The 17,983-nt window shown below is 37.5% G+C and overlaps 1 protein-coding gene across 15 annotated transcripts in view; it reads right to left on the bottom strand.

The window, feature by feature from the left end:
• LOC144291848 (uncharacterized) overlaps positions 1-17,983 on the bottom strand; it is a 141,439-nt gene that overhangs the window by 61,733 nt on the left and 61,723 nt on the right. For 8 of the 15 annotated variants that reach the window (XR_013359419.1, XR_013359421.1, XR_013359420.1 and 5 more), the window contains 4 exons: positions 14,613-14,713; positions 7,984-8,116; positions 2,515-2,755; positions 2,189-2,326 (listed from right to left, as the gene is read on the bottom strand). Coding sequence is in view for 9 of the 15 variants with exons in the window: in XM_077861680.1 (XP_077717806.1) it covers positions 2,624-2,755; positions 7,984-8,116; positions 14,613-14,713 (366 nt within the window). In the remaining 6 variants the exon portion in view is untranslated. Of the gene's footprint in view, positions 1-1,438; positions 2,327-2,514; positions 2,756-7,983; positions 8,117-9,882; positions 10,042-12,413; positions 12,732-13,153; positions 13,255-14,612; positions 14,714-17,983 lie in introns of those variants that run through there. The other 7 variants (XR_013359418.1, XM_077861689.1, XR_013359417.1 and 4 more) reach the window with 6 other exon arrangements.

The following is a 17,983-nucleotide window of genomic DNA, read 5'->3' as shown; positions in this document are numbered from 1 at the left end:
AAGAGGCATTCCCTGGCCTACAATCCAAATTAAATCTCCACTGCATCCTCTCCTAAAAACAAGTACTCTTCTACTCCAGCTTTTATGACCAGGCATGATTACATACTTGTTAGCATATTTCTTTAAAGTCAAATTTACCATTGGACTATTAGCTCCAAGTAGGAAGTCACCACCACACCCCAGTACCTGCCTGGGATCTGACACTTAGAGATTCAATGTATCTCTGCTGAGAAGAGCTGGGCAAGTGGAACATGTGATTTTAAATTCCAAAACAAAATTAATACCTAGCATCTCTTGAGAACTTTGTAAGAAACTAGTTTTACCACCTTTATTTTCATTTATTTCTGATAAAAGTGGGTTATCATTATCCATGGTTTATGAGAAGACTAAAAAGAAATTAACTGACAAAAAAAATCAAGATAATAAATGAAATTTCTAATAAATACAAATAATAAAAATGTTGATGCAATTCTTAAAACCAAGCTTCAGCAATAAATAAAGTTAAATTTTCCACTTCTAGTTTTTAGCCCATGGAAATTACCCACACATGCAATATACACACACATAGGCACACACTACATACATGTACACATAAACCAAGAATATATCAGACTGCTTTCTCTATGAATTGTCTTTTACAGTGATATAAAAAAACACTCATCTAATAAGAATAGTTATAGCAAACAACTTCCTAGAAGCTAAGTAACAAAATTCTGTAAATAAGCTTAAAATAATATAGTGAGCGCTTCCAAAACAGAAATTTCAAATAGTCAAAGAAGACTCAATTTTGCTAAAGAAAAAGTTAATAACACAGAAAATAACAAGCCTTCTCACTGCCCTCTATTTTGATTGATTGATGATTGATGATGATGATGATCTATATAGTCTGAGTAAAACTCTCAGCTTTAGGAGCCCAGAAATATTGGGCAAACATACGTTTTAATATTTTATGTTTGAACAAGAACAACAACTGTATTTATCCCAAATAACATTTAGACTGTTCACTCTCAGAAGGGTTTTATTCTGAATTTGACTTTAGATTTCAAAAAGAGCTGCTCTTCACAAATAGAAAATGGGGAATCCCTTGTGGCAACGGAAAAATTCCAATGGAAAACTTTTATCATTTAATTTCTGACTGAAGTAGTTTCAAGTTGACAACCATTATATTATTATAATATGAAACACTTTATCACGTGATTGATTTTCCCTAAAATACCTAAGAAATATCTAAGACATTTAAATTTTTCCCTGGAAACATCTTTCGAACACCCTAGGTACTGAGTTTTCCATTTCCACCACTTAAATAAATAGTGTGTGTGTGTGTGTGTGTGTGTGTATCCATAAGTGTAATAAAAGTGAGCTGCAACTCTAGCAATGACAGAAATTATTTCTCTTGAGATGAGATGTATCTCAAAAATGTTTCAATTAATATCACACATAGTCTTATCATCTTTAATATTTCACAGTCTATCCCATTCCTTAGAGACTGGCATCTTTTCATAAATGATATTTCCCATGTCAGGGAAGGCAAAGCTCATGATGAAATGTTAACAGTTTGACTACAGTTTCAATCACTTCTGGCTTCTCTTCTGGAAAAAGGAGGGAATCAGCAACCATTCTGAGGTCATTCATACGGAGGGCTTTTCTTCCCCTAAGGTTTGGTTATTTTGTTTGAACTCCATGTTAGCTATGAACATCAGCTAAATTTGGGGTCACTGAATTTTTAATATTCAGTATTAATATTCAGAATTAAGAATTAATATTTGGTATTAATTTGTTCTCTTAATTCTTAATATTCAAGAAATATTCAAGATTTTTAAATTTCAAGGTGGTTACAATTATATAATATATATAATGAGAGAGAGATATTAAAGCCCCTTGGGGGTTAGTGGAAAGGGAAGTGGGTGGGGGGGATGGGGTGACTGGGTGACAGGCACCGAGGGGGGCACTTGACAGGATGAGCACTGGGTATTATACTATATGCTGGCAAATCGAACTCCAATTAAAAAAATACCAAAAAATAAATAAATAAAGTCCCTTGGGTTTATTTTTCCTCTTAAAGAATTACTATAAATTTAGATTCTCATTTAGTTCTGGGGAGAAGATCTTCTAGCAATCTCCATAGATTTCAATTTTGCCCCCAAGGCTGCTGAGACCTCTAGGGAGATCAAGTAGCATCAAATGAGACCTAATTTTGAACTCAAGATCACGGGTGTCTCCATCCTCATCCTCAATCTCTTCAGCTCCAGGGAGCCAGAGTCCATGAGAAATGGCAATCCTTTCCTTATGACATGATTCCATAGGCTGCCTTCTTCTATCCGTGTGCCTACAAAAACAAAAGACACCAGATAACCTGAATCACTAGGATAGTCCTAATCTTGTGTATTTAACTGGTCTGATATACAACCTTTCTTGTGCTGAAAATGAAATCATATAGCACAGTCACAGGCTGTGGGAGAAAAAAAAAATGCCCTTGAATCCCTTCTCAGGCTAGGACATTCCCTGAGATCTCACCTGAAGTGTTTGTGGCTGGTTGTATCCAGGGCAGGGAAGGCCATATAAGGTTTCTGGGAGCCTGTCTGGGTGAGAGGTCAACCTGTCCAATCCCAAACAGGCTTTGTTCTCACCACTTCTCTGCCAGGCCCTCTATTATGCTGCCCCAACAACTTGAGTTATTCACCACTGAGGAAGTTTTATGGGAGAAGAGATCCAAACTGCAAAATAGGAACTTTTTTTGTATCTTCCTGGTAGGAGTCTAAAAAGAATGGAAAAAAAAGGATTTTCATTTAAAGACATATATCAAAGGGTAAAAAATGATAGAATTTGCTGAAACCTAACTTGAATAAAGACACCTCATGCCCTTAGGGAATAACAATCGTCCACTAGTATATCATCATTAATTAGTATATATCTTTACCACTAAACTGTTAACTTGATGAATGCAGGGACTATGGTTCTCTGGCAGTGTCTAGCAAAATGGCACATAGTGGGAACTCCATAAATATTAATTGAATAAATAAATGAATGAGTCTATGGTACAAAGAGCCTTTCTTGTTCATAACAATAAGCACAGTAGAAATCCAAATATTAAATGTTTTATATTGTTTTTAGCACTAAACCCATTTTATTGCTTCACATTTATTTGAAAATTATCGCACATTGTGGCACAGAGATCTCTTCTTTCCCTATGGAAAACCAGATCTATATATAGTTCAGAAACCATAAACATCAGTCTGAAGGCACATATAATAAATTATCTCCTACACACAATACCCTGAAGAAATAAAAAAAGAGAAAGTATCATCTTTTATTTTATTCTGAACCTATAGGTTGATTTAATTAAGTGCAATCACCTAATTTCATTTTATTCTGATCATGTGGCCAAGTATATGTCATCACAGGAGTTATATGCCACTATTTAGAAGATATCCTCAAATATCTTTAACAAAATATTGATCAGTAATGGGCCCATTCTATTCATGAAGTGACTATTATGGACTCAAGCTATACTCAGAAATATCTAAAAGATCAAATAAATTTAAAGCTGAAAATGAAATAGAGTTGACATAATTGTCAAAGTAACTGAATAGTCAACTTAAGAATGTAACTCACATTGAGAATATTCTTAGATATACTCCTATTTTGCTGATAATTCAGTAGAACCAAATTCCTACCATTTTTGGGCAAAACCAAATATTACCTGATAGCCTAGCAAAACAACCATAATGTTTCCTCCATAAATAAACCTTCCTATTTCAATCTTCGCACACAGTGTACTCTGCTTTGCACCAGTGACCTTAAAAGGAAGCAGTATCTCCCTAGTTTTCCATTGCTGTTTCGTTTCATGGATAAATCACTCCAAGAATGGCATGAATATGTAGAGAATTCCTGGCATGTAACTTGTTGTATGAACTCTTAAAACTTCTAGAAGACTAGACCCAGAATGCATATAAATGCCCTGAGACCTGTGTTCTATGTGCTGTGGCCTAAAATTCATTCAAAGTTTGATCATTATTTAGACACCATAGCAATTATGGTTAGTAGAAACAATACCCAGATACTACCATTTCCCCTGGGAGTACACCATGTCCCCCCCCACCTCTAATCCTTGCACGCCCACATCTATCCTGAAAACATTCATGAGTATAATTGCCTCAGCAACTTGGATCAGGTTTTAGTTACCCCCAAGTCAAGAATCCCTCCGCTAAAGAGACTGTTGCACCTTCTCCTTCTGGCACGTCGCATTCTCACAGTGGTGGGCTGGGTTTACTTGAAGTCATCAAAAGTCAAGGGAATTCCTAGAACATCAAAGCTACTGAAATCTTCGCATGTGTTTAGTTATTTGTTTGACTTTGTTTTTCCTTAAAAACATAATGGGGACCTACCAGTTTAGCCAGTGCTTATCTTGTGGTATCACACGTGAATAGATTGTGTAAAGGGTTTTTTTTTTTCCTCATTAAGTCAAATTCTGTGCTGGTGCATAAAAGAACTGCATGAATAAAACTCTAAAGGTCTATTCTGAGTTCCTGCCTGTTATGCCAGCAGTCACATTAGTCTGTTTCTTGTAACTGGAGCTATTACATGACTTCTACTATTTCCCAGACCCAATCCTGATCTAAAGAAAGGGGCCTCGAGTGGCTCCAGTCTTATAGTCCACATGCTGTCCACAGCATGAAAATACCCTTATTTAAAATACACTACCTAAAGAGATGTTCTTGACATGTTATGTAAGAATGATAGCTGTAAGATTGGGTAAGTGTATAAATCATTGTTTTGAAGGGAAAGGAGAGAAAAAATTGAAATATAGAAGAGAAGGTATTCGTGAATGAAGAGAGAGGATGCTATAAAGACGATTGCATGGAAACAAAGATCCATTGAAATGTTGGCTATGCTGGGGATAGAATATGAAATAGAGGATGGAAACTCCAAGATAAAAAAAATTAAATGATCTGACCATAATATGCTTTCTTTAATGTGAAAAGATAAGTGTTAAAGTTAGAATAATGCCTCCAAAGATATCCATTCTCTAATCACTTAGAGCTCATGAATATGTGGCAAAGGGACATTGTGAGTGTCATGAAGGGTACAGACCTTAAAGCAGGGAGATTATCCTAGACTACCTGGGTGGGTCCAATCCAGTCCTATTAGTCCTCCAAAGCAGATAATTTGTGTAGCTGTGTGTTAGAGAGACAGACATTAAGAAGAATGATTAATTGGGGTCTTTTTATCTTTTAGTCAAAAATGATACAGTACCATTGTAGAAGAATGATTCCAAGCAAAAAAAGGAGTTGACCCACCACTGCTGGCTGTGAAGATGGAGGAAGTGAGCCAAGAGCCAAAGAATGTAGAGTAGCTTCTAGAAGCTGGGAATGGCCCTCAACTGGGAAACCCACAGGAAAAGGAGATTCCACTCCTAAAACCAGAAGCGACTGAATTCTGCTAATAACTCTAATAAACAGAGAGCAGATCTTCCTCTAGATAGCTCCTCCAGAAAGGAGGAAAGGAACACAGCAGCCTGTCAACACTGATTTTATTCTGGCGAAACCTGTGTTGGACCTCTAATCTATAAAAACATAAGATAATAATAAATTTATATTATTTAAGGCCGCTATATTTATGGTAATTTTTATGGAAGCAATAGCAAAATAATAATAAAAATTATAGGATCTGTAATTATATTTAAATGGTGCCTTTTGAGTGTCCCCTCTGTTGAAAGCACTGTGCTCAGTACATATGTCCTATATCCCATTTAGCCCTTGCCATATGATCTCTATGTACTGCATAACCCAACTGTCTCTTTCTAAATATCTGCAAGAGCAGAACATGAGGGGAAATACTGTAACTTGTTAAAATGGCCAGGAGAAATGTAGAGCGCTGAGCGCCTGTGGGCCAGTCTCCTCTTATCACCCTACGGATCCTTCTCCAAAGTCCAGTAATCAGAGCAATCTGATCACAGTGACACCAGACAGTCATGGCCTCCAGCTGTGGCTGGGAGTACCTTGGCTAAGCACATTCTGAAAAGGTAGATGCTGATGTTGCAGGTAAAGTCATCATTGAATCCACAGGTATTTCACTCCAAGTACACAGGTTCAGCATCTCTGCTTCTTGCTAAATTATAATTTACATGAAAGGAGGAACAATATTGATTGGTTCATCGTGCCATCTTCAGTGCTTGGCTCATAGTAAAGGCTCCCCAACCATTTATTAAAGGAATCCATGACTGGAAGATCTCTAGACCAGTATCCAATGGGCTAAATAGCAAGACAACAGACCAGTTGCATATGTGGGTTTTCTGATTTGATTCTAAGATTGGAACAAATAATTTATCTACAATGGTACTGTATCATTTTTGACTAAAAGATAAAAAGACCCCAATTAAAAGTCAGTTGTTTAAAAATCTGGAAATTTGGGACACCTGGGTGGCTCAGCGGTTGAGCGTCTGCCTTCGGCTTGGGGTGTAGTCCCGGGGTCCTGGGATCAAGTCCCGCATCAGGCTCCCTGCAGGGGGCCTGCTTCTCCCTCTGCCTGTGTCTCTGCCTCTCTGTGTGTGTCTCTCATGAATAAATAAATAAAATCTTAAAAAAAAAACCCTGGAAATTTATAATCTGATGCCTCAAGAAGCTGGGAAAAAGAGTGGTTACAGGACTAGTTATTTTGGCTCTTGAGTGACATCCTCAAGGTATCAGCTTCTTTCTGTTTGTCTCGTCTGCTATCTTCAACATGCTGCTTAGTCATTTAGCTAGCTTGTCTTGTAATTACAGGACAGATGCAGAAGATCTAGCCTCAACTCCTCACCAGATTTAACTAGAGACAAAAAAGCAACTGAACTTTCTCCTGCATCTTTTCTAAAGATCAAAATATCTTTCTCCCCAGTCCCTTCAACAGAAGTATACCGACTGGCCACACTTATATCACATATCCCTGTCTACTAACTAATCACTGTCAAGGTACACAGACTCATCATGACAGAAACAGACTTGATGAGATTCATTCCCTGGGATTTGGATGGGGCTCAGACTCTCCTGGTGGTCATGGCCAGCAGACTGCTAAATCAAATGAACTTACTGTGGTGAAGAAAAAGTAAGGAAAATGGCTGTTAAATAAATTGCTGCCAAGAGTTCCAGGTTAAGGCAAAGACAAGTCTATACAGCTACTTTTCTGCATAGACCTCTAATTGCCAGGCTGATATCACACCTCCCCCTCACCATTCTGAAGGTCAGCAATCATGTTTGTGATACACAATAGTATACCCAGTAAGATATCCAATAGTACTTTCACTTCTTCAGCTCTCACTGAGTTTGGATTTCTAGGTGTGTTTTCTGCCCTGATGAGTCACAGTAAGTTATAACACAAGAGAAAAAAAATGACTTCCATGCCACTCTTTGGATCACTAATCCAGAGAAGCCTATGACATAAATAAAACAATGTTGAAAGTTTGAGAAATCAACTGAGAAAAAGCAAAAAGTGTGCATACCCTGGTTCTCAGAGGATATATTAAATTGGGTTGCCTGTTGCAGAGAAGTCTGTGGGACAGGCAAACATTCTTCCAGGCCCAAATACCTCCCTGAGCCTTGTTTTTGTTACTTCAGGCCCTCTACTGTCTGGTATCGGCACCCTACAATAGCCAAGAACCTAGGCAGCTGAAGAAGACTGAGAGACAAGCCTTGCACTTGAGCTTGGGAACCGTCACTCTGTGCCTCTTTAGACTTGTGATAGTACGTGCCTTTCCAATGGGCTGTCAGTTTGATTCCTGAATTGCCAAAGCAGCTGTATACACAAAGATCTTTAAAAAATCAAAGGGAAGGATCTGATCTAGTCCAGCAAGTGGTGACAGAAAACAGACATTGCTTTAGCAAAGAGAGAGAAAGAGAAGTATAGCAACAATTAAGTGACAAAATCAATTAACTCACTTTGTGACCAATAACTGCAACACAAAAAAAGGCCAAAAAAAAAAAAAAAAAAAAAAAAAAAAAAAGCAGTCACCATACAAACTCGCAGATTAACACTGTAAATGATCCGTGCAGAAATGAACTTGAGGTTAAGTCCACTGGCTGACTGAATGTGTTGAAATAGCATATTGAGTTGGTAGGTTCCTTGGCCTCCATTATACTGAATGCTATTGGGAAAAAAAGAAAAAAGCTGTAATTGATACCAACTCATCCTGTGATCTACAAAGCCAAAAATGTTTTGTTACCCATGACATGTTCGCCAGGATTAATGTTCTTACTTCAATTAGAGAGACATTTAAAAGATCAACCCCAGGATTAGAACCTGAGCATATTATTATTTACCGTTTTAATATCAATGATATAGAGCAAAGAGTTTACCTCACTGTGACTATAATGCTTTTTAAAACTGTGAGAGGAAAGGGAAGAAATCTCCTTTAGACAGGACAGCAATGAAGGTGTGGCCACAAACTCAACACCATTCAACGTCGTCGTGGCTTTGCTTTTCTGATCCTCACATCAAAGAAGCTGCTACTTCTCTCCTCTCCCAAAATGGATACCAGTACTCCCATCCCTCAGCCCAAAGCAATTCCCTACCCACAACATGGGGCAGTCTGAAAATGAGCACAGACACATGTACTCCCGTAAGAAATAAACAAGAATCTGTGCGGTGTGCATGGATGTCAATCAAAAGTATCAGGAAAGGAAGAGGAAGTCTGGAGACTGTTACAGCCAATCAGATTTCTTATCTGTTTTTGGCTTCTTGTAATGTTTACCATTATAACCATTTGCATCCTTGCCGCGTGACTTTGGGCTAGTTATAACCCATAACTTTGACTTTGACTCAGCTTTCTCATGTGTAAAGTAAGTAATAATATCTACATCAAAGGATCATTGTGAAGATTAAATGAATTAATATTTGTAAACCATTTATAACAGAACCAGGTAAGCACTACATGTGTATTAGCTTTTAATTTTAATCTAACAACATATAACTAGCTTAATCTTCTATTTCTCTAGTAAAGAGTTACTTACTACCGTAAACAATGAAGCAATTCCTATCATTCTATTTCTTGGTAACTATCCTTTTCTCTTTGATCTTGGTAATTATTACATTCTTTATTCCTTTAAGTATCACACTTTTATAGCATTATATATTTACATGTTACTTGATTTATCAGCTTTAAATAATATACCACTGACCTCTGATACAAAAGAAACTCAGAAAATATCTATGGGGTAATTTCAGACTCACTGGGCCCACTGTTAAGTGGGCTTGAGTCAACCCTTCATTTATCACCCAATGTCCATATGACCCCACTTTGAATGGGGTATCACAATGACATTCTGGGTATTGCAAGGAATAGTGTCACTTCAGAGCTGATATCCAATAATCTCTTAATTATTTGGGCATCTCTGTTCACCTTACATATATTTATCCGTTAAAGACAAGAGTTTTCATTGGAAGAAGGCTGAGAAGGAGGATTTTTCACAATAGCTACTTGATCTAGGTATCTATGGCTGTATATTAAACAACTCTAAATTTAGGAGCTTAAAAGAACAAACCAATTATTATGGCTCAAATTTCTGTAGTTTGAATGGGCTCCAGTGGGTAGCTCTTAGAGTCTCCCATGCATTATAGTTAGATAGGACTGAGTTGGAGACACCTAAAAGCTTGACTTGGTTGGCCATCCACAATGGCTTTCTCATTCACAGATCTGGAAATTGGATGCTTGTTGGTCTTCTGCTCTCTCTGTGTTGTTCTATTTTTACATCATATTAGTCTCAGGGTGGTTATGTTCCTTACATGGTAGCTAACTTCTAAGAGGTGAAAACCAACCTTGTAGGCCAGTTAAGAGCTATACTGGAACTGGCACAGGGGCATTTCTACCATATTCTACTGCTCAAAACAGTCACAGTGAGTCACAGAGCTCACCCAGGTTCAAGAGACTCAAGAAATAAATTCCCTTTCCTCATGAAGGAGAAGTCCCTTGATGGGGGATGTCATATTGCAAAAGAGAATGTGGGTGGGAGATCTGCTGCTCTGCTTATGATGTTTACAGGATCCAGCTTCTCCTTCATTCCAGTGAACTTCCTAAAAATGTGAATGAGCAAAGAAGTTATGACTCCTTTGGAGGTTAAAGTCAAGTCTTAGCTGCCTATATCTAAGGAGATTTTTAATCATATAAATAAGTTCTTTGGGGGCTACCATATCCAAGAATAATAAAATAAATAATCATTTGGCAAGATTAATTAAGAATAAAAGATAAAAGATACATCAGTGCTAGGAATAAAAGAGGGTGGATAATAACAAAGTTTTTTTTCAAATCACAAAGGAAAGGTAATGAAAAGTTTTCTGCTAAAAAATCTGAAAATTCTGACAAACTAGCAAATTACCTGGAAAACTATAACTTACTACTCCTAACTCAATAATAAATAGAAAAACTTAACGGATTTATAACCATTTAACAAACTGAATCAGTAGTTAAAAATCTTCACTACTATCTCCCCACAAACCTTGCCCTAATAGTTTTACAGACAAGCTCTACCACAACTCCAAGTAACACATAATTTTAATGTTATGCAAACTGTTGCAAAAATAGAGGGAAAAAAAGTAAACTTCCCAACTCATTTCATATAGCTATAAACCTTGATACCAACAATGTAAAAGATAATTCAGGAAAGGAAGATCATATGCAAATATCTTTACTATAAAGGTAAAAATTCTGGAATATTAGAAAATAATAACCAACAGTGTCATAAAAATACCATGACTAAATATTATTCCAGGAATATATGGATTACTACATTTTAGAAGCCCTACTAATGTAATTTTCCACATTAACAGATTAAAAGAGAAAAACCAAACTCAAAAAGCTCAGAAAAGCTTTCAATAAAATCTAACAAACCAGGAATAGAGGAAGCTTCCCAAATCTGATAAGGTGTACTTATTCCAAACCAGCAACAAACCCACACTTTATAAGCACTGTCTTTATAATTGGGAAATAGACAAGTATTCTCTCTGTCATTATCCCTCCTCCACATTGAACTGAGCGTCCCTTCCAATACAGTAAAATAAGAAAAAGAAATAACATATGTAAAACCGCAAAAGAAGAAAAAAGAAATTGTCACTATTCACAGAAAATATAATTGTCAGCAAAGCAGAAAAGACAAATAATTAGAATTAAAAACAGGGACACCTGGGTGGCTCAGTGGTTGAGCATCTGCCTTAGGCCCAGGACGTGATCCTGGAGTCCCGGGATCGAATCCCACATCGGGCTCCCCGCATGGAGCCTGCTTCTCCCTCTGCCTGGGTCTCTGCCTCTCTCTCTCTCTGTGTGTCTCTCGTGAATAAATAAATAAAATCTTTAAAAAATAAAAAAATAAAATGTGTATCTACAAATTAAACATCTTTTTTTTTTTGCCTTTAGACCTTAGAATTGTAATTCACAAATAATTTATGGATGTTTGCCACCATCTTTATTGTAATAATACGTCATTCCCTTTAAGTTTAACGTTCCTGATACAATAAAGGTGCAGAAGATTTCTGGATGTATTTCTTAGAAAACTCACATTAATAACAACACTACAGCTCTTTTCTAACCTCCCCTATTTGGTGTTTCATGTCTAAGAATCTGAAAACAAAAGTGATCCGCAGAGACCTTGTAATTTATCTTTTTCCATGATTACAATTTCTAATCTAACCAGCAGCAGTTCAAATTGCACTCTGATCCAAATGATCAATAGCCGTGCGTGACCCATTAGATGTACGAATATTAAATCGTTTTTGGATAAGGCTGTCCAAATGAAAAGCATATAATTACCATTTATTAACATATATTGAAGCCAGTAACACAAAAATGCAAAACGTGTAACATACAACCTATCAGAATTCCAGTAACTATGACGTTAAGGTTGGATCTTATATTTTACATATGGATTAGTATCAAATTATGATTTATGTCTTCAAGTGTTTTTTTTTAATTTATTTATTCATGAAACACAGAGCAAGAGAGAGGCAGAGACACAGTCAGAGGGAGAAGCAGGCTCCATACAGGGAGCCCGACGTGGGGCTCGATCCCGGGACTCCAGGATCATGCCCTGGGCTGAAGGCAGGTGCTAAACCGCTGAGCCACCCAGGGATCCCCTCTTCGAGTGTTTATTTTTAATAATGCTGACCTTAGGCTAGCCAATGGATAAATTTGTAAACAAAATACATTTAATTTCAAATTCCATCCTTTTTTACATGTGTGTGCTTCCTTAACATAAAATAAAAGCTTCACTACCTATTATAGGAAGTAGCCATAGTTGAGTAAAAGGATAATTACATCAGTTTCATAAGAAAATAATTCCAAACATCTAGCTTACTTTTCATGTTTCCCTGCAAATAAAAAGCCTCTACTGTTGTAGAAGAATAAAATTATATGAAGAGTAGAACTTAGAGAAAAATGAGTCCAGTCTTCTAACCTCAGTGTCAGAAAGAATAGCAATGAAGTTCTCCAAGCATCCTGTGGTAATTCCTTCCAAAATTTAGCAATGCAGTCTTTGGAGATTTTTCTTTATGAAAACCTTAAATACCTAGTGTTCTAAAGGTAAACCTCGACAAGTAACTTTTTATAGTATATTTCTCGTCTCCCTTGTGGCTAGTTCAGGGCCTAGTGACTGCATCCAGGACCCTAGGCTATAAGGTAATGCAATCTACTTCCAGATCTGTCCTTCAAACATCTAATGGAACCTCGAGGCATCCCGTTGCTGTGGTGAGATCACATGGTCCAAACGCTATACCTGTAGGATGGAAAAGTATCACTCAGCCACATGGACTTTACATGAACCCAAAATAGATTTTTATTATAGTAAGCCTCTGAAGTTTCTGGGTGTGCTTGTGACTACAGCATAGCCTGGCCCATTTATGTTCATTTCAGGTATGAGCATGAGAAAAAATTTCCATCAGTCACTTCCATTTCCATCCTCTCCTAACCCCTTGTCCCAGGCTCTTCTTTTCATTCAACAGTGCTGTAATTGAGGGTCAGCATCCTGTCCTCCCGTTCCTTAGATGTCTTTTCCTCCCTCCACACTTACAGATTTAGCCCCTAGTCCTTCCTCATTTGTATTTGTACCTTTCTGTTTTCTCAGGAGCCTAAATGTGAATTCTCACACCCCATTATCTCTCTTGCTCCAAAAGTAGGTTTGAGCAAGGTGCCCTTTACATGCCTGTGCCTCTTGGTATGGAGGGGATCATTCTCTCTTCCCACCACGCTCTGGAGATACGGAAGCCACCTTGCAGGAGACGTGTGTGTCTGTTTTTAACCTGGGCAGGACCAGAGGAGCAGACAAGTCAGGTTTTTACTTCAGTAGATTTCTGTCTTGTTGGAAAGAGGAGTATGAACCTCTGTTTTCTGGTCTTTTGGGGGCAGGACTAAGGCTCTTATCTAAAGTCACTGCCTTTGTTTCTCCTATGAAGGTTTTACTGGTGAAGGTGTTTCCAACAGAACCTATTAAACATACAGGGAGATCTAAATAACTTCCACCTTCCAGGCCCAGTTTTAATGCTTTAACCTTCTGAGTGAGTGTTTGAAGAGATTTCCCCATTTTCTTTGCATCAAGGCTCCTTTCACTAACCTTTCTCTAAGTGATCATTTGATGAGATTTTCCCCAGTTTCTCTGAAGTAAGACTCTACTCCCCACCCCCCCCACCCCCCGCCAATCCTTTTATAGAGGAACCATTTCAAGAAACCTGCCAAGTAGAACTAAAGTCTTTCAAGCAAGGTAAAGATTAGCCTGACCTTTCTTACATCAATTAATCAATATGGTTACACCACAGATTTACCTTTTAACCTTGATGTTTCCACAGTGCAATATTAGAGCCCGATTTGTGAGGTTGCTCCATTCTATCTATGGTTAAGAACAACCCTCTGTCCGTGTGCTTTGATAAAGTGTCAGAGCATAACGCAACACGGGAGAGAGAGAAGGCTTTGACTGTCTCCATCACAAACGGCCTGTAAACCTAGGATGGGAGCAGCAGCACCAGCAGGGCCAGCCGACCGAAATTAACTGCTGGGCTCTGTTTGCAGATTCGCGCTCCTGGAAAGGCCATTGTTCGGGAATGCTCTGAAGGCTTGAATCATTTGATCTGAATTTCAGATAGGAATATGTCATCTGTTGCCAGTGTCAATACCTTCTTCCTCACCGTTGAACTTATCCCCAAGACAAACAAGAAGGGTTTGCTCTCCTCTTTCCTGAGCCCCCAATTGCCACTTTCCTTTCTGCCTTAATCTGTTTCACAGGTGAAGAATTTAGAGGAGGCAAAAATGCCGACGGTTCTCCAAATATTGGTTAAGTCCCTTCACTGAATTCATTTGATGGCAGAAAACACTACCATTATGTCCTCTGCAGGGTCTTTATAGACAGAAAGGTTTCCCGCACTGAATCACAATGTGCTTAGCTGTTTGTCTCAGGAAAGAATTATAGAATCTCTTTTTGAACATGTCATCCAGCTCTTATGTTTTACAAACGAGGAAACCGAACCCCAGAAAATGACAGGTTCAGGCCGAGGAGCCACACTTAGTGGCGGACTTACCTTCCAAACTGGTAGTTTCTCCCCAAAATGCCCAGCTGACACAGTTCTTGAGAATGCATTTAATTCTGTGATGACCTCTACAAACTTACCACTTCCTCAGAAGCCTATAAAACTTCATGTGGAGTTTGTACATTTTCCTGGGACTTGTTTGGTAGGGCTCCGTTGTCACCTGGCCATCTGGAAGTACCACCTTTAAATCAGAAGAAAATTCAAATTATAGCTCTGCCACTTACTACTTGTGTGACTCCTGTCTTGCCACTATCTTTCTTTAAGATTTTATTTATTTATTCATGAGAGACCCACAGAGAGAGAGAGAGAGAGGCAGAGACACAGGCAGAGGGAGAAGCAGGCTGCATGCGGGAAGCCTGATGTGGGACTCGATCCCAGGACCCCAGGACCACGCCCTAGGCCGAAGGCAGGCGCTAAACCGCTGAGCCACCCAGGGATCCCCTTACCACTCTCTTAAAAAATATAAAATAGCCACCTCATGGGGCTGTTTGTAAAGTTGAAAATTTAATTCAAATAAACCATTTAAAGCAGTATCTGGCACAGAAGTACAGTACAAATGTTAGCTCTTATTATTCCTTCCATTCTGAGATTCTTTGGTGAATCTGAGACATCACTGCAGATTTATGATATTTTTTCCTCCATAAATCCTAAGCATTTTATAATTCTTGACTCTTTTACTGTAAACTCTTTTTACTTGTTCCTCAAGTTCATTTTGAACATTCACATAGGGGGCATTTGGAAGAGGTGCCTTTTTTTATGAATTGAAAACAAAGAAAACAAACCACCAACATCTGTCATTGCACTCACATTCTGCCTCTTTTTTGATGATTCACAAACACTTAAGCAATCCCATTCCCAGGACATGATGCCTGAGGTTGTTGAATGAACTTCACTTTATGGTCAACCTTTAAAGGATGCAAAGCACCACAGAACGCTAAGATCAAGTTCCTTGTGATCAATGCACGAAGTGAACTTTATTATGGATTCTGTGATGTTCCCAACGACAATTTAATCATTCAGCTTCCTTTTAATAACAGAGCAGTACTTTTCTCTGGGACCTGGCTTGACTGATCATTAAAATGTGTTTGGTTTAGTCAAGGAACACTCTTAGATAATGTGAGATCCCAGGCTCTAATCACAGATTTGAGTTGACTATCTGTTTTTCTTGCATTTAGCTAAATGAAACTCCTTACTTTAAGGAAGTCTTTCTAAACAGTATGTGCCACTACTTCAAAAAAAAAAAAATGCTACTTTGGATTCAAATATAAATTCGTTTTTGATAGGAGATTTGAAATTATATGATGTTTTAAATAATGCAGAGAGTAAGGGTAAAATTACGTAGAAAATCATGTAGAACCAAACATAGTTTAGACTTGCTCAGTTTCCAAATTGAGAATGATTCTTTAAGGAATTAGCAGACCCTAAAGACATTATCTTCTCCGTGATGCCTGGATGCCATTATTTTTCAGCAACCAGTGAGATGTGTATGAGTGTGTGTGTGTGTGTGTGTGTATGTAAATGATGTAACCCAGATTCTGTAGTAAATCGTTTTGCAAACTGGTCTAGAGTATACAAGAAGACAATACTAACCCAGCGCTTTTCTTTATGGAAAAAAAGATGATATAATTTTTGTTTGAAACAAAGCAATAACCGTAAATTGGGGAGTTTGTTTTTGTTTTTTAAATAAGGATACACAGTCACTACCAATTCTGTTCAGTATTCACCAAAACAAACCAATCAAACACTGATCATAGAGGGAGAAAGACTGAATGAGACTGCAGTCCAAACCAGACACAAAAGTTAGGTGTGTCGAGGCTTAGCTGCCAAAACCTTTTCCTTTCCTCTGTTTGAAGAATCTACCTAGAGGGCTGTTTGTCATTCCCAGTTAGGACTAAGCTGCCTTAGCAGATGAATTCTGAAAACAATGAGTGTGAAGTTTGAAAATAAAATTCAAGGATGTTCTTAATAAGGTTATATACTGTTAATCCATCGTTTTCTGCCAAGCACTGTCTCAAATGTCTCTTTGGGGACTTACTCTATTTTAGAAGAATGGAGAATATAAATATTTAAGTATGTGGAGACTTTGTTATTGACCTAAGGAAGTTTACATTCTGTTTAGATAGTAGTCTTAGAAATGTTATTATTTTACAGAATGGATAGACACAGGAATGCAAAGAAAAGCAATAAAGTCACTTTTTTTTTTTTTTTTGGTCTAATGGAGTTCTCAAAGATTAAAAGGCATGATAACCCTTAGTGTAGGAATGTGGAAATGGGCATTTTCATACACTGCTAAAGGGAGTGTAAATTGCTCCTTTCCTTAAGGGAGGGATTTTCACAATATATATTAAGAACCAGAGAAGTATATAGACACCAATTCATATCTTTTACTCCTAAGGAATTATCCTAAGGATATAATTGGCCAAGGGCACAAAGGTGTATAGGTAAGAGCCTGCAGTTCATAAAAGTAAAAAATCAGAAACAACATAAATGTCCAATAAAAGTTATTTCAATCAGGTACCTACATAGCTGATAGAAATGATTATGTAAATGTACATCAACCAATTTGAAAAAAAATTTGTAAATGATAATTAAAAACAGCACATTGTGAACCAAACTGTAATACAATACTGCTAATCAGAGGGAAAAAATAGTATATGGATAGGGATGAATTGGAGATACGCACCAAAATGTTACTTGTGATTGTCTTTGAATATTGAGTATTCAGGAAATTTTTATTTATTCCTCTTTCCTAATGTTTTCATAATTAATATGTATTACTTGAGTATACTTTTTTTAAAAATTAAAAATGGGATATATTTTTGAAAGGAATATGGTATTTGGAGATATAATAATGTCATCATATTTGCCAATTTACTGGAATGAAAATATTGCTTCATTCCATCTGATCTGTATGCCATTGTTATGAACTTTTTGAAACAAAGGCTCTACATTGAAGAGGGTGGAAATGCAGGAAGGAGGAAAGGGGGATGCAGAGAAGAGAAAGGGAGGGATTGATTTAATTTAATGCAACAGGGCTTTGCAGGCTTGAAATTGTCACATCTAAGTTGAACTCCTGGCTATTATTCTTGGGTTTGTTTAAATTTGTAAGTACCACTTTTACTCCCTTAAGTTTCAAGACTTTTATCTGTAAATTGAAGGTCATAGTATTATTCACAGGATTGTTATGAAGATTAAGTAACAGGCATAAATCAAAGTTGCCCTGCTCATAAAAGGTATGAAATAAATGCCTACAGTGGCCAGGTTAACATGTACTAGACACAGAACTACACGCTTTACGTACATTGTCACATTTCACTGTCACAACAACCCTATCATACATGCATTTTTTTCTCCATTTTTCAGATGAGGAAATAGATTTGTAGGGAATTTAAGTAACCTGCTCAAAGCCAGAGGGCTGGAAAGAGGCAGGTGGATATTAGCATGGCACTGC

This window comes from Canis aureus, chromosome 20 (genome assembly GCF_053574225.1).
Source record: "Canis aureus isolate CA01 chromosome 20, VMU_Caureus_v.1.0, whole genome shotgun sequence".
Taxonomy (NCBI): domain Eukaryota; kingdom Metazoa; phylum Chordata; class Mammalia; order Carnivora; family Canidae; genus Canis; species Canis aureus.
This window is presented reverse-complemented; position numbering and strand designations above follow the sequence as displayed.